The sequence below is a fragment of the Eschrichtius robustus genome, chromosome 15, assembly GCF_028021215.1.
Source record: "Eschrichtius robustus isolate mEscRob2 chromosome 15, mEscRob2.pri, whole genome shotgun sequence".
Classification (NCBI taxonomy): Eukaryota; Metazoa; Chordata; class Mammalia; order Artiodactyla; family Eschrichtiidae; genus Eschrichtius; species Eschrichtius robustus.
This window is the reverse complement of record NC_090838.1, coordinates 54426606-54452962: the sequence shown is the minus strand read 5'-3', so window position 1 is coordinate 54452962 and position 26357 is coordinate 54426606. Positions and strand designations below refer to the sequence as shown.

General features: G+C 38.2%; 1 protein-coding gene across 1 annotated transcript; it reads right to left on the bottom strand.

Moving 5' to 3' along the window:
• Window positions 1-3470: 3470 nt before the first annotated feature.
• On the bottom strand, window positions 3471-26357 carry MDH1 (malate dehydrogenase 1). The gene is made up of 9 exons (XM_068564388.1): window positions 26218-26357; window positions 21145-21243; window positions 20215-20311; window positions 17607-17782; window positions 15641-15763; window positions 7082-7258; window positions 6506-6619; window positions 4581-4670; window positions 3471-3810 (listed from the first exon to the last, which is right to left on the bottom strand). Exons 1-9 carry the CDS (start codon window positions 26218-26220, stop codon window positions 3685-3687), a joined length of 1005 nt encoding a protein of 334 aa, XP_068420489.1. The 5' UTR covers window positions 26221-26357; the 3' UTR covers window positions 3471-3684.

Genomic DNA, 26357 nt, shown 5'->3' with positions numbered 1-26357 from the left:
TATGTGTCTCGGCGTGTTTCTCCTTGGGTTTATCCTGTATGGGACTCTCTGTGCTTCCTGGACTTGGGTGGCTATTTCCTTTCCCATGTTAGGGAAGTTTTCAACTATAATCTCTTCAAATATTTTCTCTGGTCCTTTCTCTCTCTCTTCTCCTTCTGGGACCCCTATAATGCGAATGTTGTTGCGTTTAATATTGTCCCAGAGGTCTCTTAGGCTGTCTTCATTTCTTTTCATTCTCTTTTCTTTAGGCTGTTCTGCAGCAGTGAATTCCACCATTCTGTCTTCCAGGTCACTTATCCGTTCTTCTGCCTCAGTTATTCTGCTATTGATTCCTTCTAGTGTAGTTTTCATTTCAGTTATTTTATTGCTCATCTCTGTTTGTTTGTTCTTTAATTCTTCTAGTTCTTTGTTAAACATTTCTTGCATCTTCTCGATCTTTGCCTCCATTCTTATTCCGAGTTCCTGGATCATCTTCACTATCATTATTCTGAATTCTTTTTCTGGAAGGTTGCCTATCTCCACTTCATTTAGTTGTTTTTCTGGGGTTTTATCTTGTTCCTTCATCTGGTATATAGCCCTCTGCCTTTTCATCTTGTCTATCTTTCTGTGAATGTGGTTTTTGTTCCACAGGCTGCAGGATTGTAGTTTTTCTTGCTTCTGCTCTGTCCTTCTTTATGGTTTCTTTTTTTTTTCCCCCAAGGTTGTTGTTATTTATTTATTTATTTTTGATGTGGACCATTTTTAAAGTCTTTATTGCATTTGTTACAATATTGCTTCTGTTTTATGTTTTGGTTTTTTGGCTGTGAGCCATGTGGGATCTTAGCTCTCTGACCAGGGATCGAATCCGCACCCCCAGCGTTGGAAGGTGAAGTCTTAATCACTGGACTGCCAGGGAAGTCCCTATGGTTTCTTATAATTAAAAACAATCCATTGTATTTTATTTTTTCAAAAAAGCTTTTGCTGACCATCTTTCTTTGTTGTTTAGGAAACATTACCAGTGTAAGGATGTTTAGAGGCCAATTCTCGCCTAAGGTTTCTTTTATTCAGATTGTAACTTTTCTAGAAAGTTTTTGAATCCAACATTATTTGTTAACATGTACTGTCTTTTGCTCTATACTTCACCCATGTGAATTTCCTCAAGTTCTAGTAAAATGATTATGAAAGGCATGGGCTCTTCACAAATTATCACGCTTCTTAAGGGCACAATTTCCTGGGCCTGGACTCTGTCCATGAAGAGAGGAGGCCATAAAATGCTTTATTTTCTTAGTTAAGGTGACAGAAGTGAATAGCATAAAGAATAATCAATTTCACAAGGTGAATCTATTCAACACAAAGCTATGTTTCAAAAGCACAGTTGGTGAGAAATTTTTTCTACTGAAAGATCTCTCAATCTGAATCTACCAGCTCTTTCTCAAATGTACTATCATTTCATTTGTTTATGTCATCCCTGATTTTAAGGAGTTGGGTGAGGTTAATTTACAGAATCAAATAATAGGCCAGTATATAAAAATGGATGATAGGGCTTCCCTGGTGGCGCAGTGGTTAAGAATCCGCCTGCCAATGCAGGGGACACGGGTTTGAGCCCTGGTCTGGGAAGATCCCACATGCTGCAGAACAACTAAGCCCGTGCGCCACAACTACTGGCCTGTGCTCTAGAGCCCGCGAGCCACAGCTACTGAGCCCACGTGCCACAACTACGGAAGCCCGCGCGCCTAGAGCCTGCACTCCGCAACAAAAGAAGCCACAGCAATGAGAAGCCCGCGCACAATGAAGAGTTGTCCCCGCTTGCCTCAACTAGAGAAAGCCTGCGCGCAACGAAGACCCAATGCAGCCAAAAATAAATAAATAAATTTTAAAAATATGGATGATAGAGGTGAACACATTATTGAATAAATTTAATTTTCTTTATACTGTATCTTCCAGTTGTGTCTCCTAGCTCTTATAACTTTTATACTCACACACTTCATGTAGCATTTTCTTTTTAATTCCACATGAAATAATTTTCTTTGTGCTTCCACTTAACTGCTGTTTTAAAGATATGTTTGACTCATTTGTGTTCTTCTTTTCTGGCTTCTCTATAAAGTCAAGAGAAGGTAATGCTAGAGAGAGACAACGTGGAGGAGCAGGAGCATGTCTTTCCTTCTTCCTCAGCCTTCTAGTCTCCCTCTAGTACCCTTTATGGTCAGATTTTAACAAGGAGCAGCTGGTAAAGAAATGTTTGCAGAGTCCCAATCCCAGTGTCACATGCAGAGTACAGAAGGGTGTGTTTGCCACATTCGTACTTTCCTTGTATAAATTTTTAAAAATGCTATGTGAAAATTTTTATATATCTAATAACAATCCTAAAAGCATTTTTCACTCGCTTTTTCCTTTTCTACATATGAAATAGTGAGATCATGATATAGGTAATTTTTTTTAAATAAATAAATTTATTTATTTATTTTTGGCTGCATTGGGTCTTCGTTGTTGCGCACAGGCTTTCTCTAGTTGTGGCGAGCGGGGGCTACTCTTCGTTGTGGTGCGCGGGCTTCTCATTGTGGTGGCTTCTCTTGTTGCGGAGCACGGGCTCTAGGCACGCGGGCTTCAGTAGTTGTGGCATGTGGGCTCAGTAGCTGTGGCTTGCAGGCTCAGTAGTTATGGCACACGGGCTTAGTTGCTCTGTGGCACGTGGGATCTTCCCAGACCAGGGCTCGAACCTGTGTCCCCTGCATTGGCAGGCAGATTCTTAACCACTGCACCACCAGGGAAGCCCCAATATAGGTGATTTTAAGTAACAAACCCAGCCACATATTTGGGCACCCATGAACACTGTATTAGGCCCTGAGAGATTTATGATATTGAGTATCTTTTATGTACAGAGTTAACGACAAGGATGAAAAGATAGATGTCTCCTATCCTCATGGATTTTGGAAAAAAAAGGCTAGTTTTTTCAAACAACAGCATGTTTCCAGTAATACACTTAGATTAAGAATATTCCTACTAGCATAAATTTCAGTGGCATTTACCAGTTATGGAGTGTAAATGAATCCTTGTCTGCTATAGAGGAATACCTCAAGGGAAGACTAACTACCTCTCTCTTCTGTCATGAAAATGATGGTTCTAATATCATGAATGGCATTAAACTGTTAACAGAATATTATCTGCAGCCTATTTAACAGCTAATGTTAAAAGCAAATTATCCACAAAGCATAAATTAAGATTTAAAGTATATGATGTGTTTAATTGCCTAATGTAGGTAATGTTTAAAATTATATTCTGGAGTAGATTGATTCACGAGGTGGATTTTCCTATCCTATTTAAATATGAGAGAATTATGCTTTACCTTGTAACATTTTCTATCTTTTCTTTCTATCTTTACTTTCTCTGTTTTTTTTAAAAAAATCATAACCCCTTAGGCAAGCTGGGAAACACGCAAGATTGTTTTCTGAATAGAAACAAAATATTATCCAGAAATTAGAGTCTGAATCATCTTCATTTGAATATATATTTATTTTAGAATGCGGCACTAACAGCATGATGATGAACTGTCACAAATCTGTACCAAGAAGCACACAATCTTTAAAGTGTGTTGTTTTTCCACAAGTAATTTAAGTATAGCATTATTATTATTTGGTGCTAGAGTCAAAGACGACATTTAGATTCTTCAGCTTTGGGGCATTTAGTAACACGGAAATGATTGTCTAGTCAGGCAGAGGCAAGAAATTCAAACGCAGTTTCTTTTTCTTCTGCCAGTTCCTTTGCAGTAAGATCCATCTTCTCACGTGAGAAATCATTAATAGGGAGACCTTCAACAACCTTCCAGGTCTTATCCTGTTCGAAAATAATTGCAAATAAGAGATCTATAATTTATTTTTTTAAGATTTTTTTGATGTGGACCACTTTTAAGGTCTTCATCGAATTTGTTACTATATTGCTTCTATTTTATGCTTTGGTTTTTTGGTCATGAGGCATGTGGGATCTTAGCTCCCTGACCAGGGATCCAACCCACACCCCCTGCACTGGAAGGTGATGTCTTAACCACTAGACCACCAGGGAAGTCCCAAGAGATTTATCATTAAACTAGAATTGATGTTCCAGCAAGCAACAACTTAGTTTGAACTTAATCTAGAGAAGTATGTTTTAAAGTGTGATTCTAAAGAAGCAAATCAAAATCCAGATCTTAACAGATAATTCTGATGAAAACTCAACACTTGAATCTGAAACTCATTGAATCTAGAAAAAACCTTTAAATGAGGCTTTAATCAGCAAACATAAAAAACGACTGACTTTAGTACAGTTATAATACAAAGCAACAATACTTAGAACCATTGCTTCATTTAGAAGTAATGGAATATTTGTAGATATCCAATATTAGAAGCATAATAACAAAATGTGTCTGGTGGGGAGAGTTGCAACTTGCTTTCCAGATTAATTTCAACCTTTTAGTGACCTGAAGTTGTGCTTCACATGATTTTAAAGCTGAGAAAAATGTCTAATTTAGTAAAGGAACAACTTTCTAGACTAAATTATACCATTATTAATAAAAACACACAACTGCTTTCCCAGTAGAGGACAGAGGTAAATAACCCAAAATACCTTACCTTGATTGTAACAGGGAACGAGTAAAGCAGATCATCAGGAATACCGTAGGAGTTACCATCAGAGATGATGCCCATGGAAACAAACTCTCCCTGAAAATAACAAATAACAATGCTTTACATTCTCATGGTGCTAAGGGATTAGTTTACATAACCAACTGACACATGAACTAACAAAATTAAACCAGGTGACACGTTCTTACTATGTGCATAACTTCATTACTGTGTAAGGAACCATTATCAGGCACTTCCACAATCAGGCAACTTTCACGGTTATTATCTTGTTCCACTCTTCCAATCTATGTGTGAAGTAGGCTACAGAAACATAACTCTCATTTTATAAATGAGGAAGCTATGGCCCAATATAGGTTTTTAATTTTTTTAACATCTTTATTGGAGTATAATAGCTTTACAATGTTGTGTTAGTTTCTGCTTTATAACAAAGTGAATCAGCTATATGCATACGTATATCCCCATATCCTCTCTCTCTTGCATCTCCCTCCCACCCTCCTTATGCCACCCCTCTAGGTGGTCACAAAGCACTGAGCTGATCTCCCTGTGCTATGCAGCTGCTTCCCACTAGCTATCTATTTTACATTTGGTAGTGTATATGTGTCAATGTTACTCTCTCAGTTCCTCCCAACTTACGCTTTCCCCTCCCCATGTCCTCAAGTCCATTCTTTACATCTACATCTTTACTCCTGTCCTGCCCCTAGGTTCTTCAGAACCATTTTTTTTTAGATTCCATATATATGTGTTAGCATATGGTATTTGTTTTTCTCTTTCTGACTTACTTCACTCTGTATGACAGACTCTAGGTCCATCCACCTCACTACAAATAACTCAATTTTGTTTCTTTTTATGGCTGAGTAATATTCCATTGTATATATGTGCCACATCTTCTTTATCCATTCATCTGTCGATGGACACTTAGGTTGCTTCCATGTCCTGGCTATTGTAAATAGAGCTGCAAGGAACATTGTGGTACATGACTCTTTTTGAATTATGGTTTTCTCAGGGTGTATGCCCAGTAGTGGGATTGCTGGGTCGTATGGTAGTTCTATTTTTAGTTTTTTAAGGAACCTCCATACTGTTCTCCATAGTGGCTGTATAAATTTACTTTCCCACCAACAGTGCAAGAGGGTTCCCTTTTCTCCACACCCTCTCCAGCATTTATTGTTTGTAGATTTTTTGATGATGGCCATTCTGACTGGTGTGAGGTGATACCTCATTGTAGTTTTGATTTGCATTTCTCTAATGATTAGTGAGGTTGAGCATTCTTTCATGTGTTTGTTGGCAATCTGTATATCTTCTCTGGAGAAATGTCTAGTTAGGTCTTCTGCCCATTTTTGGATTGGGTTTGTTTTTTTTTGATATTGAGCTGCATGAGCTGCTTGTATATTTTGGAGGTTCATCCTTTGTTAGTTGCTTCGTTTGCAAATATTTTCTCCCATTCTGAGGGTTGTCTTTTCGTCTTGTTTATGGTTTCCTTTGCTGTGCAAATGCTTTTCATTAGGTCTCATTTGTTTATTTTTGTTTTTATTTCCATTACTCTAGGAGGTGGGTCAAAAAGGATCTTGCTGTGATTTATGTCACAGAGTGTTCTGCCTATGTTTTCCCCCAAAATTTTTAGGCCCAATATAGGTTTTAAGAAGAAAAAAAAAGTCACCTCTACCATGTGTGCTAGGTGCTTTCCATATTTCATCTCATTACCCTCACAACCCTGTGAGTTAGATGCCATGTAAAAGATGATAAAACAGCTCAGAAAGGTTACGCAACTTTCCCAAGGTTGCTCAGCTAGTCAGCAGCTGAGGTGGAATGTGAACCTAACTGGCCTGACTGCAAGGCTATGTTTTTTTTTTTTTTTACATTATAGCATTAAAGGACAAAAATAAAAGAGTGGCCTGTGCAATTCACTGAATTCTCACCTCTGGGGTTCCAAACCAGATGTCTCTGACGTGGTCACAGATGGCTTTCGCAGCAGACATTGCACTGGACAGTTTTCGAGCCTTGATGACAGCAGCACCGCGCTGCTGCACAGTCTGGGTGGGGCAGGCAGAGACAGCAGTGTTATTCCTGGGGTGAAAGGCTGAAACCATAGCTTAATGTGTCCCCTCCAAAATCACTCAACTACCCCATGTTGACCTTACTAACCTATTTCACTTAGAAGCACCAGTCTTCCTGAAAAGTGAAAACGATAAACCTGCACAGAAAGTTTTACCACACTTCATACAAAGAAACAGATCTCTATAAGATAGCTGGATGACTAGAGGGTATCTAGTTTTTCCCACTTTAACAATCAATCTTGACTGCTACACAATAGATCAGATTGGATTATGACTGCCTTAGTATGACCCCCAAAGAAAATATGCACTCATCAAAGGCCTGCTGTCCTTGAGTTTCCTCCCACCACCCCTTGGGGACACACTCAGGTCAGTAATGTGGTGTGTCTCTCAAGAGTTCTTGATGGTTGGCTGTGAAGAGAGCTCCCGGATTTTTCTCACCGTGATGAATTCTCCCTTGAGCCAGCTGTCATCTTTCAGAGCTTCATAAACACCAACTTCCTTTCCTTGCAGTTTCACCTTGGCATGGTTGACATCTGGATACTGAGTTGAGGAATGGTTTCCCCAGATGATGACATTCTTTACATCATCAGAAATCACACCAAGTTTAATAGCAATCTAGTTCAATAGAAAACAAATATATTACTTACACAAATTTTTTTTTAAAATTTCAAATTGTGACGCGTTTGACAAATGTCCTTAAGATAAAAAGCCTCTGAAACTTCAAGGGAACACAAGAGTTATTCTGATTTGGAAACAAACAAACAAAACCCACAAATTTTATCACTTGGTAGTTTCCCAAAAGAGTTTAATAGTGTAAACAAACACTGAGCCTGAAACATTATAGGGTACAATATTTAAGTAAAATGCTTAAGAGTAAGGATCATCTTACAGTTTATGAATGACTTATTTGTATTGTAGATTTATGAAATATAAAACACCAAGCAAGAGGTTAATATTGCTTGAATATGTAAATGTAACCTTTGCTTTGTTGTTAATACTTGGAGATGACGCCTCAGCATTTCTGACCAGTCAGGTATTTAGATACTTTCTCTATATTTAGGTGAAGCTTTTAATCTATACCTATATAAATTAAGTAATTTTCAAATAATCCTAAATATAAAATTTTGGAGTTGGAAGGGACTCAAATACCAAAGTATGGCTGTCCTTATTTTATAGATTAGAAAACTGAAGTTAAGAGTTTAAATACAAAATATATATAATACTAAAATTGTAACAGAAGTAACAATCTCTAGCTGTAGGTTCAGAAAGCACTTCAGGATCCTGCATGCCTTGTAGTCACATGAACATCAATTATGTTATATAGTACAGTGGTACCAGAAAGGATTAAAGTTATGTTTTGAAAGATCTAAATAAAATCAGCTTGCTTATTTTGTTAATCACTTGATAAGGTAATGGGCGGAAAAGAAATTACGGTTAGTTGGATGTGTACAGGCATACCTCCTCTTATTGTGCTTCACTTTATTGCACTTCACAGATACTGTGTTTTTGCAAATTGAAGGTTTGTGGCAACCCTGTGTTGAGCAAGTCTACCAGCACCACTTTTCCAACAGCATTTGCTCACTTCATGTCTCTGTGTCACATTTTGGTAATTTTCACAATATTTCAAACTTTTTTGAAATATGGTGATCTGTGATCAATGACCCTTGATGTTACTATTGTAATTGTTTTGGGGTGCCATGAACCCTGCTCACATATAACAGTGAACTTATCAATAAACGTTGCGTGTGTTCTGACTGCTCCTCCGACTAGCTGTTCCCCTTTCTTTCTCCCTCTCCTTTGGGTCGCCCTATTCCCTGAGACACAAACAATACTGAATTTAGGCCAATTAATAACCCTACGGTGGCCTCTAAGTCTTCAAATGAATGGAAGAGTTGCACATCCCTCACTTTAAGTCAAAAGCTAGAAATAATTAAGTTTAGTGAGGAAGGCTGAAAGCAAGATAAGCTGAAAGCTAGGCCAAACAGCCAAGTTGTGAAAGCGAAGGAAAAGTTCTTAATAGAAATTAAAAGTGCTACTCCAGTGAACACACTAATGATAAGAAAGTGAAACAACCTTATTGCTGATATGGAGAAAGTTTTAATGGTCCGGATAGACGATCAAACCAGCCACAATGATCAAACCAGCCACAACATTCCCTTAAGCCAAAGCCTAATCCAGAGCAAGACTCTAACTCTCTTCAATTCTGTGAAGGTTGAGAAAGGTGAGGAAGCTACAGAAGAAAAGTCTGAAGCTAGCAGAGGTTGGTTCTTGAGGTTTAAGGAGAGATACTGTCTTCACAACATAAAAGTGCAAGGTGAAGCAGCAAGTGCTGATATAGAGGCTGCAGGAAGTTAGGCAGAAGATCTAGCTAAGATAATTAATGAAGGTGGCTACACTAAGTAACAGATTTTCAATGTAGATGAACAGCCTTCTATTGGAAGAAGATGTCATCTAGGATCTTCAAAGCTATGGGGGAGAAGTCAATGCCTGGCCTCAAGGCTTTAAAGCTTCAAAGGACAGGCTGACTCTCTTGTTAGGGGCTAATGCAGCTGGTGCTTTCAGCTGAAGCTAACGCTCACTTACCATTCTGAGAATTCTAGGGCCGTTAAGAATTCTGCTAAATCTACTCTGCCTGAGTTCCATCAATGGCACAACAAACCCTGGATGACACCATATCTGTTGACAACATGGTTGCTGAATATTTTAAACCTGTTGAAATATTCACTGTTGAAACCCAGTGCTCAGAAACAAAGATTCCCTTCAAAATATTACTGCTCATTGACTATGCACCTGGTCACCAAGAGCTCTGATGGATAATGTGCCTGCTAACACAACATCCATTCTTCAGCCCATGGACCAAGGACTCATTTTGACTTTCAGGTCTTATGATTTAAGAAATACATTGCATAAGGCTATAGCTTCCAGAGATAGTGATTCCTCTTATGGATCTGGGCAAAGTCAATTGAAAACCTTCTGGAAAGGATTCATCGTTTGAGATGCCATTAAGAACATTTGTGATTCCTGGGAAGAGGGCAAACTGCCAACATTCATTGGAGGAAGTAACTGCAGATATGGTGGAAATAGCAAGAGAACTAGAACTAGAAGTGGAGCTTGAATATGGGACTGAATTGCTGCAATCTCATGATAAAACTTTAATGCATGAGGAGCTGCTTCTTACGATGAGTGAAGAAAGTAGTTTCTTGAGATGGAATCTACTCCCAGTGAAGACGCCGTGAAGATTGTTGAAATGACAAGAAAGGATTTAGAGTATTATATAAACTTAGTTGATAAAGCAGTGGCAGGGTTTGAGAGGTTTAACTCCCAATTTTGAAATTAGTTCTACTCTGGGTAAAATGCTATCACACAGCATTGTATGCTACAGAGAAATCATTTGTGAAAGGAAGAGTCAATCAATATGGTGAACTTCACTGTGGTCTTATTTTAAGAAATTGCCACAGGCACCCCAGCCTTCAGCAACCACCACCCTGATCAGTCAACAGCATCACCATGGAGGCAAGACCCCCCCCAGTCATTAAAAAGATTAGGACTTGCTGAAGGCTCAGATGATGGTTAGCATTTGTTTTTCTTTTAGCAATAAAGCCTTTTTAAATTAAGGTATGTATATATTTTTTAGACATAATGCTATTGCATACTTAATAGACTACAGTACAAATACAACTTTTTTTTTTTTTTTTCAAATACAACTTTTATATGCACTGGGAAACCAAAAAATTCATTGACTTGCTTTATCCTGATATTTGCTTTATTGCAGTAGTCTGGAACCAAGCCCACAATATCTCTAAAGTATGCCTGTAATTTGTTCCTAATTAGATAGCAGAATTTATAATGATCTAGAAGAGAAGGTTTTGGAAAAATGTTTTAAAAAGCTGATGTATTAGGGTGACATTGTGAGTGATTTTTCTTTCCTTTATGTTAAAATAAGAATGAGAGAAAAAAATAGTTGTACCAGAATCCACAGCTTTTGCACACATAAATAACAGCAGCACTGCATCAAAGCTCTGGTTGTGTATTCACCATATAGCAAAGGGAATACACTCGGATATTTTAACGAAATTTTAAAAACAAGGATACCAATAGCCCCAAACTGGAAACAGCTCAAAAGTCCTTCAAGAATGGTTAAATAAAGTATGGCTATTAGCATAACTGACGCCATCTCGGGCCCTTACAGTTTCTTCTATCCTTTAAAACTGACCTGTGAAGTGAATCACATCAAGGGCTTTGTAGTTAATAGATACTGTTCAATAAACATTAGGACCAGGTAGCCTCTATGCTCTGCTGGTCCCCAAACAATGATGAAAACCTTCCTTGACATATTCCTGGCTCCCACGAGACTAGTTATCCATTCATAAATCTTAACTTAGAAATGCATGTCCTGTTTCAAAGCACCTACCCCCATACCCTATAGAATCGTCCCCATGGTCCCTCTGCGGTAGGAAGTGCAGCTGCAAATGCTTCTGGGTCACTGTCCACCTGATCCTGATCCCACCCTGTGAGCAAGTCACCCTATAATAAACTGATCCATTGGTTATATGGAGCTGCCTGCCTCATTTTAAGGTCTCAAGATACCTTCTCAGTTTGGTGGGCACTTTTTGTTCCCTCCGTCCTCCAACACCAACTGTGGTACATTCATACAATTAAATAAATAAATGGAATAACAATAAAAAGGAATGAACTACTGATACATGTAACAACTTGGATGGATATTAAAGGCATTAAACTCAGTGGAAAAAAAAAAAAAACAGTGTCAAAAGGTTACTTACTGCACAATTCTATTTTTAAAACATTCTCGAAATGACCAAAGTACAGAGTTGGAGAACAGACAAATGGTTGTCAGAGTTTAGGAAAGGAGAGGGAGCATGTAACTATAGAGAGGCAACGTGAGTAGGACTTCTTTTGTGGGCGATGGTACAGTTCTGTTTCTTGAAACTATGGTGGTTATAGTAATCTATATATATGATTAAATGTCATAGGATCATCCATAAAGACATACAAAAACTGCAGAAATCTGAGTAAAGCTAGTTAACAGTGTTGTGTGTAGTTTAGTCGATTTCCTAGTTTTGATAATTCTCTATAGTTATGTAAGATGTCACCACTGGGGGAAGTGGGTGATGGGTACATGGGATTCTCTGTACTATTTCTGCAACTTCTTCTAAGTCTATAATTATTCCAAATTAAAGAGTAAAAAATAAAATGACAACCAACCAACCAAAAAGAATGAAGATTAAAAAAGCCATTACCTAAAATGTTTGCAATGCCTTGACTCATCTTCACGGTAATTTATTCAGTCAAGTAAGAAGCAAGTTGTGCCTACTTTCACTGACCCTTAAAATAAGTTGAGACTCACTTCTTAAGTCCTCAAATAGATTTTAATAGAGCTCTGCAAGTATTAGGACTATTAACTACCATATCAGTCTTCACAAATTAGTTGGATGGTTGGTTTCTGGGGTACCCAGCTACTGATCTGCTTAGTGGTTGGGGTAGAGTGGTGTGCTGTGCAATGAATACCATTTTCTGTGTGTGCCATGACCTGAAAGGACTTGCAAAGAACTGTCCTCACTTATATTTAGCTGGCATCATTGAGAAAAAGGAATATTTATACTGGGGTAAGTGAGCCAAGATGTATATTATCAAGAACTTAGAAACCGTAACTCTGCTGAATGTCAGTTTCAGCTGCTCCAAAGTACAGTGAGGACAAACTGCCCGCAGGCCTATCCTCCCTACAGGAGGCTCCCCTTACTTCCTGTGTCCTATTGGCCACCTCCTCTTATTCTTTAGATCTCCTGAGCTAATCCACTTCTGTCTGGATAGCAAAGGCCAGTACTTTGCACCCAGCATATATAGTTTCTGAGAATATCATGCGTGTCAGAGCTAGTCTAAACTACCATGTACCCAGGCTAGCAGTTCCTTACTCCTTCAGACACTTTCACATCTGTGACACAGATCTGTTAAACAGTTTTTGATTCATTCTCCAGCTCTAGTAATTTTCTTCTCTCTGATACCACCTAACTGGTTTCATTGCCAAATTACCTGGTCAGCAGACAATATATGTAGCTCTGGTCTGCAAATACACAGGGGATTTCTGCAGGTGACAAACAGTCACTAGGTAGCTAGGAGCTCTGATTTCCAAAATAAGTTATGTAAAACTAGTATCCATTCATGTAAGAAAAATTAATCTTTGGGTTTGTTACTTTTCTCACTGGATTAATAGCCTCTACGGGAGGAGGAAACTTCTAACAGCATTCACTGTACCAGAATGGCATGCTGGAACACATGCCAAAGTCAAAGTATGATGAGATGGCTCTTTCTTTCCTCACTCAGACTTTCACCCCGCAAGGAAAACTGTTGCAGGCACTGGGACAAAGTATTATTTAGCTGTACTTCTGGAAGCAGAATTTTCCAATGCCTGCCTCCACCAAGGCCTCAGGTCAAACAGCAAAGATGGAAATTTGTTGGTGTCATCATTTTACCTCTTTCTTCCTGTTGTAACTAAGTGAATTGCCATCTGGTAATCCAGAGTCCACAGATGCAACAACTATGATGATCATCTTTTCCTTTGTAACTGTTCTACAGTACCCCAATCTCCAGCCTCCAGGCATTCAAACAAACTCCCATTTCTTCCCAGCCCCTGGACACTGGCTAAATAACAAGGAAAAAGACCCAGCTCACAGCCCAAAGCCTCTCAGGAAATATTTGCAATTTAAGCTTGTTATGAAAAGACCTTCTAAATTAACTGAGAGATTTCTGAGGTGTGACTCTTCTCAAACCTTGGTTATATCTCTCTTAATCATCATCGTCATCATCAATAATAACTATAGCAGCCAACCTTTTGCTATGTGACAGGCACCAGGATGAGGTCTTAACATAGATCTTATCTCATTTAGTTCACATAACTACCATCTGAGGTAGATTCAATTATTATCCCATTTTATAGCTTGAATATACTTTCTCAGGGTCACAGAGCTAGTGAATGGATTAGGTCACTTGATCCCATTTTGTAAGAACACACATGAGGGTCTGGAGTCAGGCAGTCCCTTTTACTGACTCCGTCATTTACTAGCTGTGTGACTTTGAGCAGGTTTCCTGACCTTTCTGGGCTTCACATTTCTTATCTGTAAAACAGTAGTAATAACAGATATCTCATATGGCTACTATGAGAAGTAAATGACAAGTCAGATGTAAAGCATTCAGCTTACTGTAGATACTTAAATGTAAACACTTTTCTCCTTCACTGGGCCCTCCAGAGCTGAAAGCTCTGAGTTTATAGCAGTAGTTTTGTTACCCAGACAGTAATAAGGAAGGTATGGGGTTAAACCAGAGTATGTCATGTCTTGCAGGAGTAGAATACTGGGCAATAAGAGAAACTGCAACATGCACTAGACAAGCTTAGGTTAAGAACTAGAGTGTGAATTTCAGAACCCTTCTGTTCTAAGGAGATTGGGAGAAAGGTGAAATATGACCTCCTAGGTCTTCATGTGGAAACAAAAAAATAGGTCTCAGTAATTAATGATTTTAGAAAGAACAAAGAATGCAAGAACAAACAACTGTTATTAGGCATGAGAAGTAACCATAGCAAAGATAACAAATCAGTTATAAAGACTCCCTGTTCTGTCCTATTTCGAAGGTAAAGATCAGCCTGAAACACATTCTTGAGCTGTTTTTGCAGCGTCCAAAACCCCTCAAGCACTCAGCCACCAGATTAACTGGAGCCTAAGGAATGAGCCTATGCTGACCCTTGTGATTTCACGCAACTAGGTACCTGGATTTTGTCAACCTAGGGTGACCTTTGCCTCATTTTAATGCTAAAATCTCCACCCCAAGGGCTGGAATTTCTGCCATTTTTGAACATGCAAGGCATGTATGTTTGAGCATGTTGTTGTACTGCGCAAGTGCATCTAGAACTCCACCTTTGCATTGAAGATTACACTCGCCCTTTCATGAATATACACGTACCCTTAGCTTAAAATGTCCCTGATCTGGTTATTTGGAGAGACAGTGCTTTGAGAGCTATCTACCTGTTTCCTTACTTGTCACAAGGAATAAACACTTCTGCTTTGACTGAAAGTACTTGGTATGTTCACTGGCGATGCACCCCAAGTGATGGGCCCATTGAATCCGGTAACAGTTTTTCAACTTAGACCTCACACCATCATTTGGTAAAAATAGTTTTCTTGACACTCAACAATGTTGTCTTCTCTAGAAAAGAAAGAACTAAATTCATAGACCTATCTAGCAGATGAGCTGTGGATAAGGAGGATGGCCAGAAAGATGCTAGGGAAAAGGAAAGAGGTTATGTCCAAGAACTAGAACTTTGTCATGACATCTAAGGGCACTGGGATTGTCTAGATCTGAGAAAGCCTAGGAAACTAGCACAGATGAGTGGCACGGTCTCTAATTTAAAAAAAGCTATTGTTAATACCCTGGTCACTGACCCCTTAGCATATTTATCTAAGGCTCCAAGGGATAAGGAAACTGGATAGCAATTAAAATTTAGCTACTAAGTAGTGAAAACTAAGAAATTTTATGGAAACATGTAGAGTATGAGGATATAAAAATGAAAATGAAATTAAATTAAAATCAAATTCGATTGCTTAGCAGTAGGGAAAAAAGCAGAACCACATATAATACACAAAGCTCAAGTTTTTCTATTATAATCTCCTATATATCTGACAAAAATAATTTGTGTGCTGTCATGTGAATTATCTATACTACTGACTAATTTTTAACCACTGTACTAAGAGGACATTAGCAATGATATGTAATTAAAGCTAGGAAATGAAATATAGTTGAGAAAATTAAGTACGAAGTTCAGCTGCTTTAAGAGATTAGATTTAAAGATGTCCTAACAAATTGGAATAGCTTCCTACTAAAACAAAACAACAAGAAAAAAGCACAAACTATGATTCAGCTACTTTAAAAGTGAGAGAAAAAGGGTTTAAAGTTGAACATTCATAAGATTTGAAAACGCATCTTTCTTACCTGAGCTTTAGCTCGGTTGTGATCCAGACGAGTCAAGCAACTGAAGTTCTCCTTGGGGATGGACGGTGCCGACTTGGAGGCAGTCAGGCAGTTGGTATTGGCCGGGTTTCCCACCACGATAACCTAGGATGTATGCGAGGCATAGCAGAGCTACAGACCATAACTGATTAACTAAACCAACTTAGAATATGACTGACATGTAACACATAGCCTTCTTATCAAGTTTGTGTGAGCTAAATACGTATAGTTATTATTGCAGTTTCTAGTTTCTAGTAGGTTTCTATCCTCCGTTCTAATAACTTTTCCCCCTTGATAGTATTTGGTGCGACTACTGAAAACATTTACTAAAACCACCGTTATGTACACAAGTCATTTTGTTTTCTGCCAAAACAGAGACAGCATTTATCTAGTTGCCAGAAAAAACTAGTAACCTAGGGCTCTATCTCAGAGTTCAATTCAATCATAAAAGTTTTCCTCCTTATAAAAGTAGTCCAAGAAAGAAATTCTACTTGAGAAGTTTACTTTAGGACAATGATTTGCCCTTATGAATGAAAAGTGTTTCTCAGTCTTGCCTAATCCTAAGAATTAACTGGGTTAGTTGCTAAAATACCAGGTCCCACCATTTCACACCCATTGAATCAATCTGTAGGAGAAAGCACTTCAGGCTTTTTTTTTTTTTTTGGAGGGGGTAGGTATAGGATGCAGTGAATTACAATACAGCATAGGAAAATGTATACATGAACATTTTTTACAAGTCTTAAAAATCTTTAATAAAATGATAAAAAAAACTTACTGTGAAATTATATCAAACTTACAGAAAAGCTGTAAGCATATTATAAAGACTAACTCCCACGTTACTTGTACCAATTCTCTAATTTGCCCCATCTCTTTCACTTTCTGTGCACGTGTGCATGCACACACACACACACACACACACACACACTGCCCTTAGTCTTTTTTTTGGCCTATTTGAGAGCAAGCTGTAGATATGATACTCTGCTATCCCCAACTACTCCAGTGTCGGTGTATATTTCCCCCAAGAAAGACACTTTTGGCTAAGAGGCAATTACTATGCAAGTAGTACTATAACTCCAAGCAACCTTGTAATTTTTTTACTAAGACACCTGGGGATTTCTACCCAACTCATTTCTATTATTTTCTGTTAATGACTACAGAAAATAAAAGTTAACTATTTGAAATAAAGTCTGCAGAAAGCAAAAATTCAGGTGTCTATGAAGTATTATAGAAGATAGAACGTTATAAATGGCAACATTAAAAAACCTTATAAAATTTTCTTTTACCTTTCTTTGAATTCAGAATTGGGTGGAAGAAGTGTATCAAAATCAGAAAAATCTCTAACTAGCAAGCCCTTTTGCTATGACAATTAAGTTCTAGGTAACTGATACTTAATTGGTAAAAGGAGGCTTTACTGTAATAATAACACAAATTTAGAAAACAAAATAAATAGGTTGAACACAAAGAGACAGAACAGGAAGTCATACCGACTCAACACCTCAAGAGACGAACATATCGAAATTCCTCTGGACTGAGAAAAAGTGAGCATTCAGAAGCCCCTACCTCCTGTGACTAAGAACAAACAGCTTATAGCCATCTCCCTTCATAATCACAAACACAAATCCAAACGTCTGAACAAATAGTCCCACACAGCTAAAAGGCACCAGAAAGTTCTGTGCCTTCTCTATAGGTTTACAAACTAATATTAAATCTCCATGTCATGGTAATAGGCAGAATATCTTTGAGCCCCTCAGAATACAGATTTCTACACTATATGAACAAAACCCAGAAAGGGAGGGCTAATTGAGCAAAACTCTGTATCTGTATTTACTGACCATGGCACAGAACTGGGGAAAAAAAAAGGCAAATACTTTCATTTTCACTTAAATGTTGAAAGCAGAAGTTTCAAATGCTGATAATGAAAAACCCAATAAAATACTGCATTGGTCACCTTAACTGACTTCTTGGCATATTTGTCCAAGGCTGCACCCTGGCATTTGAAGATTTTCACATTTGCTTTGAGTAAATCTTTCCTCTCCATGCCATCCCTTCTTGGCATGGAGCCCACAAGAATGGCCACATCCAGGTCTTTGAAGGCAATCTCTTCTTTATCTGTTGCGATGACATCTGTGAACATGGCAATAAATATGCAGAGCTACTTAAACGCCAAAGTCTGAGGTTTTCTTTTTCATACTGAATCTACCCAGTAACTCTTTCACTTTGTAGCAAATGTTTACTCTTACAAATCACATTGATCAAAGTTTTAGGGGCCTAAAAAAAGAAAGGCAATATATTAATTCAACAACCATAACATCAGCAGAAATGTCAATACATTTATTTTGCTTTTCCTATTTCAATAATTATCTTAATTCCAAAACTCTATAGCTTTTATCTTTTATAATGATGCAAGGTAACTTTCAAGGCAACATTAATTATTCACATTAATTACCACAGATAACACAAAAGAGAAACTAATTCACCTAACCTTTAAGTTATAATTACTTTAATTCTAAGATATCAATCAAATTAAAACAATGCTTATTGAGGAGTTTTTGCAAGGAATAACACTAGGAGATTTCTTTTGTCAAATTTAATTTTAACATTTTACACATGAAGACAATGAGGCTTAAAGAGATTAATTAGCTGCCTATCAAAAAGGAGTGGGGCTATAATTCAAGTCAAGATTGGTCCAGATTTCAACCACTGTGCTGCAGTGTCAGTCCAATACACCACCTGTTTTTTGATTGAAGAACATAGTTGACCCTTGAATAACACAGGTTTGAACTGTGCAGGACCAGTTATATGTGGATTTTTTTCCCACAGTAAATATTACAGTACTGTACAATCTGAGGTTGGTTGAACCTGTGGATACAGAGGATCTGTGAACAGAGGGCCAACTATAAATTGTACTCAGATTTTCCACTGCAGGGAAGACTGGCACCACTAAGCCCTGAGTTGTTGAAGTGTCAGCTATATATCATGGCTTTCTTTTGGTGACTGTATTAAAAAGGCCATGTGCTATAGACTGAATGCTTGTGTCCACATAAAATTCATATGTTGAAATCTAATTCCCAGTGTGATAGTATTAGGAGGTAGGTCCTTTGGGAAGTGATTAGGTCATGAGGGGGAGCCCTCACGAATTGGGATTAGTGCCCTTATAGAAGAGGCCTCAGAGAGCTCCCTCACCCCTTTTGCCATGTGAGGACGCGGTGAGAAGATGGCTGTCTGTGAACCAGGAATTGGGCTCTCACCAGACACCCAATCTATTGGCTCTTTGATTTCTGACTTCCCAGCCTCCAGAACTGTAAGAAATAATTTCTTTTGTTTATAAACCACTCAGTCTATGGTATTTTTGTTATAGCAGCCCAAAGGTACTAAGACAATCAGGATACAGTGTTGTCACTGATAAAATTTTTAGACCAGGAACTTGGGTCAGTCAGGCTTCTGTAAGTCCCCAGATAAGTATACATAAGAGCACCAGCTGGAGAAAAAATATCCATTTTCTTCCCAGCCATGCACCTTTATCTGCTGAACCTTCCCTTCCGATCATATTCACAGCTGACCAAGGACAAGCCAACTGTAACCTGGGCCCACTAGAGCGAGCAGAGAGAACTCTGTAGAGAACAGAATAAAAATGGAAAAAGCAACAGAGGGGGTTGATTTGGAAACAGTGGGTGAGGAAAGGGAGCCAGCAGAACAGCTTGGACAGGGTAACGCATTCTCTTACATAACTAAGCAACCAAATGATTGAGATGGCAGAGTATTCCTTCTACTAAATGTTTATTGAACAGATATATGAATTCTGAGCATTGTTTCTCTTGGGCATATTTACATTTTTGATTTGTGCAATCCTCTTTGAGAGTATTATTAATTAATCCTTACCCTCCCTCACCCCAAAAAAGATGATGAAGGTATAGCTAAAGAAAAATATTCAAATTAGTTTACAACCTGACCTAATATTTTAATGAACCTTTCAACCAAATTTAGGACTTGTCTTACATTTGTTACTTGTTCATTGAGTCTCAAAGGCTAAGTCTTAGCAGAACTCTTGTAGGCTTTCTGAAACCATGTAGTATATGATTAGAACAATTTATATTATATCTTAACCTGACAACTGGCAGATGGGGTGGGACTATATATGGGGACCAACCAATTTCTAGTCCCCAAGCAGCATATGGTTCTGGAAAACATCATTTAGCGTTGAAAAAGTTCTCCATTACAGGACACTACTATTACTATTTAAATAGAATTTAAATAATAACACAGTGTGGACAATCTCAGGTGGATAACCCTTGTGCAATATTATACTTAATTGGTAAAATAAATTACATATAGGCATGTTGGGAAAAAAGTATAATCTTTTATCTTATACAGGTTATTTCACACTTTTACCCTTATTTATTCTTGGTATATATCTTAACAAGTAGTTGTAGTTCAAAAAACAAAAACTTTTTATGAAATAATTTCTAATTGAGAGGCCAGTTAACAAAACTCTAAAATCTGCTTTTTAAAGATGTAAAATACTATAAAATCCCTTTCTCCTCCACTCCCCAACTCACCTTTCAGGAGGGGAAGGGCACAGTCTTGCAGCTCCATCAGGACACCATCCAGGACGCCCATCATGGGAGTAATATCCAACAGCACGAGAATGATAGGCTGCCAAATAAATAGCAAGGACAGCATCTGTCAGTGTAGGTTATGTCATTTAGTCACAGAAAAAGTCCTTTCACAGAGTTTTTACTAATTGGTGTGTATATGTGTATAATTCCCATTAATTAGTCATAATTATTTTAAGAAGTCAGGTGTCTAACATCAGGCGTCCTTTAAAAAGGAATGCTATAAAACCAGCAATGGTTTGCTAACAGACACAGTAAGAGGAATCACCATTACTGAATTTTAAAGGAGTACATGGAAGAAATATCAAGTTGAAGTGACATGTCACACCTTGCTCTTGTTGTTGATGGCTGTATATCTAATTTCATTTCACAGAAAGCTAAGCACAGTATCTGGCATGAAGGAAGAACTTGATATCCATGGGTGAAGAGAATGGATAAATGAATACTGTACGAAAGGATTTTAGTGTACATTAATCAGACCTGCTGGAATAGGGGGTGCCTGCTTCAAACTGGGAAGCCTATTTGCCTGTCCAACTCTTTTGGGTCTTACGACCATTTATGAACAAGAAAGTGCTGATTCAGCAACTTTCTCTCCCACGAGACTCTCCCTAACAGTTACTGTCATTATGATACCTGCTGGCTGCACCAAGTCAACTTAACAGTAGGTGGAATAGTTCTAATTTGCAAAGCATTTTCAATGCCCAGAGGGGTGCATATAAATAAGCTACCAGATTCCACTTATAGCCGTGTGCCTAGTACATTCGTTGGGATTATCCATTCCTTTACCATTTAAACATTTCTTTGCAACTAAATACAGGGTTTTATTGAAAATGTTCTTACTTTTACTTAAGATTTACAGACACTTGCCCCTACCTGGTCTTTACCGAAGACAGATCCATTTCCAATACTGTATAGCAGTGAATAAGCAATTTGACCAGCTGCTCCAGTCACAAGGACTCGGATTGGTTCGGACTGTAATGAAAGAGACCCATTAACACCTTATTAAAAAATGCTATTTTACCCTAAAGATATTCAGAATTTTCTCTATAATAAGACAACCACATACTTTAAAAGCTAATGTAAAATTTTAAAGACTCTTCGCATCTGGCTTAGTAGAAGATGTTTATCCCAGACTTGTCCCAGTAAACACAGCATGCACAAAGTAACTAAGCAACTTCTGGAACATGTGTCCTTTGGCTGCATATTTATGTGGTGTTATTTAACTCTCCCTGCTATCTTGGATTTACTTACAAAATCTTATCCATCTTTTTTAGGATATTTTACCACTAAAATAGGCCTAACGATGTTGATGTGCATTATGTGATGATACAAACCCTGGAGGCCACTAGAACCTTACAAATCCTCTTATGCAAATCCCCCACTCCCTTCTGCTGAAAAGAATCTTTCATACCAGGAAGAGGAGTAATAGCGGTTAAAAATTTCCCTTTAGAAGGAGCCAGAAAGTTTTTATAAAACTATTAATCGTGATTCAACTTAACTACTTGGGGGAAGAAAAATAAGCCTATATTTTTTATTTAAGGAGAAATAAAAATGAAACAATGATAATATCTGGATTGTAAAAAATTTTAGCATTAAGTAATAAATAACAGTAGCAACGTGTGGTAACAGTTGACAACCTGATTTTAAGGGAAAATTAATATTAAAGGGGAGGAAGGGGAAAAAGTACAAAGAACATATTAGTTATAATAGATGGAAGTCATCTTATAGACCCTGAATAAAATATGAACATATGGACAAAAAATGTATATAACATTCAAAGTGACGACCCTAAGTCATTAAAAATAAGTTAAATTAAGCTCAGAGAATTAAAAAGATAGAAATATTTCTGTTAAATAGAGCTGAACAAAAATGCCTGGAAACTTAATGGGTAAGTTTAATTAGATGGAAAAATTCAATCAAGGGAATTGTTCCTTTCTCTGACAATGATGGGTAAATGTACTTCCACTCTGTGTCACCTCTATAGTTACCCACACTAGAGAAGTGGCTGAAGTGACTGGGGATAGGGGACTAGATTTCTTTATATTTAGAATTCCCTCTTAGAGAGGGGTCATGCTTCTAGGATAGAAGGAGACTATGACCTGAAAAGGTCCTTCTAACCTTCAAACCCTAACCTCTGGAGGTCAGCAGCACTTAGCAATCTGGTACCCATAGAATTCAGAGGAAGAAAAATCTCAGGAAAGTGTCAACTCTTGTAGAGAAATGCATCTGAACACAGCAGACTATGTATGTGTTTCTTCTTCAGAGAGGTGACCAGGGTGAGAGTGGAGAAAAAGGGAAAAAACTATGGAGAGTTTCTTCCTGACCTTCTGGGTTTCTTGCCCATACCCTTCACCAACTTCCCCCTATGCTTTAATATCTCTAAATATACAAAATACGATAATTCCCCCAATAATCCAATTTTAATACAATACATATTTATTTATGTTTCCAAATAGACTTTAGGTTTATAAAGAGCACTGTTATTGTATATATTTATTTTCTATCACATGGTCTTTACATGTTTTAAATTCTGTCATTTTCCCCTCTTTCCTTGAAGTATAGCAGGTGAGGAAAAAGAAACAGAGGAAGAAATGATTCCCCCTCCCTCTTTAGAATGCAAACTCTTTAAGGACAGGGGCTTTGTTTACTTTATTTACTGTTGTATCCCAGCTGCCTAGAACAATGCCTGGCATGTAGTTAGAGCTCAAACATTTGCTAAAGCTCAAATATTTGCTGGATCTTGTAAAATTACTATCAAAACCTTGGAAACGTAAAAGAATTGTTTGGAAGCAAACCCAACATGCTTTAAAAAATTGTTTTATTCATATATACTTGCATTGAGAAGGCTGGAAATAATGACAATAGTTCCAGCTATGGTTAGCAAAATTATTTATGTCAGTAGTTCTAATGAAAGTCTTCTTTTATTACATAACTTGTACTATTTTAGGCCAGAGACTCCATTAGTGAACCATATGCAAGAAACAAGAGGATAAGCCAATTTTTTAAAACAGGGGGCTAGAGAGGCAGTAGAGTGTGACAGTTAAAGAGATGGCCTCTAGAGCCAGACTTTGTGGTTCAAATCCTGATTCCTCAACTCAGCTGTATGTTCTTGGGCAAGTTACTGTATTGTTTCTCCATAGTAAAGTGGAGATAATAATAGCAGCTACCTAACAAATAAGGTAGTCATAAGGATTGAGAGAGTTAACATACAAAGCAGTAAGAACAGTAATGTAGCAAGCACTATAATTATAGGTCTCAGGTTTTTCCTCTAAGGACTCTTGTAGCCTGTGGCTGTTACTCTCCACTAGACTGTGAAACTTCCGGGAGAACAGTCTGCCTCTGACTCAAATTTGCACTCCCATATAGCATTCAACAAGGATTTGTTGAATGAAGGAAAGTAAGAGTTAAGAAAAGCATAAACACATGCTACTTCAATGAAAGCAAGCTACAATAAGCAATGAGGGGAAAAGTAAATATTACTATCTGTAAAGCTTAACCTCCCAGAAAGTCAGGTAGATGGTTAGAAAAGAACAGTCAATTTTAGGCATTTATTTTAGCTACTAAAAAAATGGGTTCAAAGTACCACAGTCCCTAGTGAAGGGGTTGTGGGCAACTAATGAACAGGCACGAATTACACCTGAGCAGTTTCCTTCTTCTCTATCACTGAGCAAATTATTTTCACAGGTAGGTGATTCCATCTTGTTAAGAGTAGTATGAAGCCTAGTGTCTGAATGTCTGGTGATGAAACAGGAAAGAAGTGCCTATTTGGTTCTGTCTGCTCTTTGCAACGTTACAGTTGAAAAGCAGGAGGGTGAGAGATTCCCACTGACATTTTTACAACGTTACAGTGTGAAGATAGGTTACTATTCTTTGTTTAGATATCTGGGCAGTTTGCCAAGATCCAAGGAAAGAATGTCTTTGCTCTTGGCAGGGCACTAATGACCTTCGTGCAGATGCAGGCTCTGTCTTGGGCATGTGTTCAAGTCTCAGTTGTAAAGCTTGAATTTAAGTGTTCCTTCTGTTATTCTACAGAAAGACCCATGTGTTCCTTTTTTACTTTCTCATTTATATATATTTCTGTAATATAAAAGACAAACAGTATTCAGATTCCTTCATACAGTTTATTCTTGCTTGTCATTCCCTATGGACACAAGAATTGACTACTTGAAAAAAACCTGATTTTAATAGCTTACAAAAGATGGCTCTTTTCTAACTCAGTGATTGTTCACACACTCTCCTGAGGAGGCAAGGAGATTGAGTCATGTGAGAATTTGCCATCAGTTTCAGCAAACTGGCAGGAGGGTTCTTCCTTATGGACATTATTTGGTGCTGGAGTGACCTTCCTGGGGTGAGGCCTGGCTTGATATACTGTGTAGAAAAACAAAGCAAGAATGGGGGCCCAGGAGCTTTCTGTGACCTTGGGAAAATAATTTGACCTCACCAGGTTATGTTTTAAGATTAGAGGAAATAATTTCCAAATTCCCTTCCAATTCTAGAATTACAATATTCTCATTGTAAAACCATCAAGTAATATAAATGCTGATACATAGTTTAGTTTGTATTTGCAGTATGAGCTTGTATCTTCATCCAGAACCTCAGCAACTAAAAATAAATTTTCAGAATGACTTGATATGTGTCTGAATGATACAATATGGTGAGATGGAAAGTATGTGAGATCCTTGGGGGCAAACTGTTGTATGACCTTGAGCAAATCACATTCTTTTTGGGTTTCAATAAACTCAATTTTAAGATGGCCAAGATGTTTGTTTTAAAAGGTTCCATCCAGTTTTAAAATTATTAAGTCTGAGGTTCTCTGATAATAAGTACCTCTGCTTTCTTTCTAAGATTACTAGCTCAGAAACCACTGAAACCATCATTTAAATGACTAATTATGTTATCTGACAAAATAAGTAGGAAACCTAGGTTTAACACTTACTGAGAATTAGAAGCTGTCCCCACTGGCTCCCTTATGAAGGTGGAAGAAGTAATCCCCTTGCCCTGAAAACACGTCTTTTCAGGTTCTGGAAATGTTCCAATTCCTTCAAATATTTCCCCACATTCCCCACTCATTTTAGTATTTTGAAATAACAGAGGAAAAACAGTTTCAACTACAAATACAAGTACTGAAGCAATTTCTCTCAGTTTGATGTCAAATGTCACCTTCAAACAGCATGCTGATTATTCCTACGTCAGTACCCTCACCAACCTCCCTTCTCCCTTTCAGCAGAGACAAGATATCCATATCTTGGTATCCAAAGCTTCGTGACACGATGGTTTTATTGTGTAACATTTAAAAGTAGTGGTTCTAGAATTCCTAACACACAGATCAGTAAAAAAAAAATGCACTAATTATTTGGCTAGGGGCGCCGTCACTGCAACATGTCCAGGTACGACAAAAGGAGATCAATGAACAGGTTTTAAATAACATTTCGTGAAATTAGATATGGCGGAAACACTTCTCCCGAAAACGTAGATCGCAATCCCGAGCATCTGGTAAGCACTACCTTTGCAGTGAAGGCCTTCTGCTTTCAAGGGCTTTGACAAAAGCCCTTAAAAACACTGTGGGCTTAAGAGGAGAAAAAGAGGTTAGGGTCCAACACCCCCTCCCATTTCAAACCTTATCGTCCTTATCAAACCCCTATACCGTGCTTTGGAGAAAATCCGCAGCTTCGTATTTTGTACCCCCAACATGCAGAAGGACTGAGATCGCGCCTCTCCAAGGACAGCGATGTCTCTAAAGTCCTTCTAAGAACCCCCAGCTGTAAATCAACCCCTTCCCAATTACCAGGTCCCTGCGACAGTCCCCAGAAGATGAGTCGGGGCTTTCCAAAGGGCGCGAAGGACAATCCCTTGCACCGCCTTCCCCCAATAGTCCTTCAAACCCAAGAAAATCCACACACGGGCGCGAAGGCCGGAGGTGGGCAGCATGCAGGGGCCCACACTCACCATGACTGGGAACTGCACGGACACTTCTCTGCACCTGCAAAATGAGCTTCAGGGAGTCGGGTCACCTCTATCGCAGAACCAACTCGGAAAAGGCGAGTGGTGTTGGAAAGAAAAGGCTCGGCTCCCGACCGCGGAGCCCT

What these genes read in the sequence shown, in the direction of transcription:
- MDH1 (XM_068564388.1), bottom strand. An exon ending in TCAAGGGAGAATTCATCACG is followed by an intron (nt 6,620 to 7,081) that starts GTGAGAAAAATC and finishes TGCCCCACCCAG; the next exon opens with ACTGTGCAGCAGCGCGGTGC. An exon ending in CGTTCCCTGTTACAATCAAG is followed by an intron (nt 3,811 to 4,580) that starts GTAAGGTATTTT and finishes ATTTTCGAACAG; the next exon opens with GATAAGACCTGGAAGGTTGT.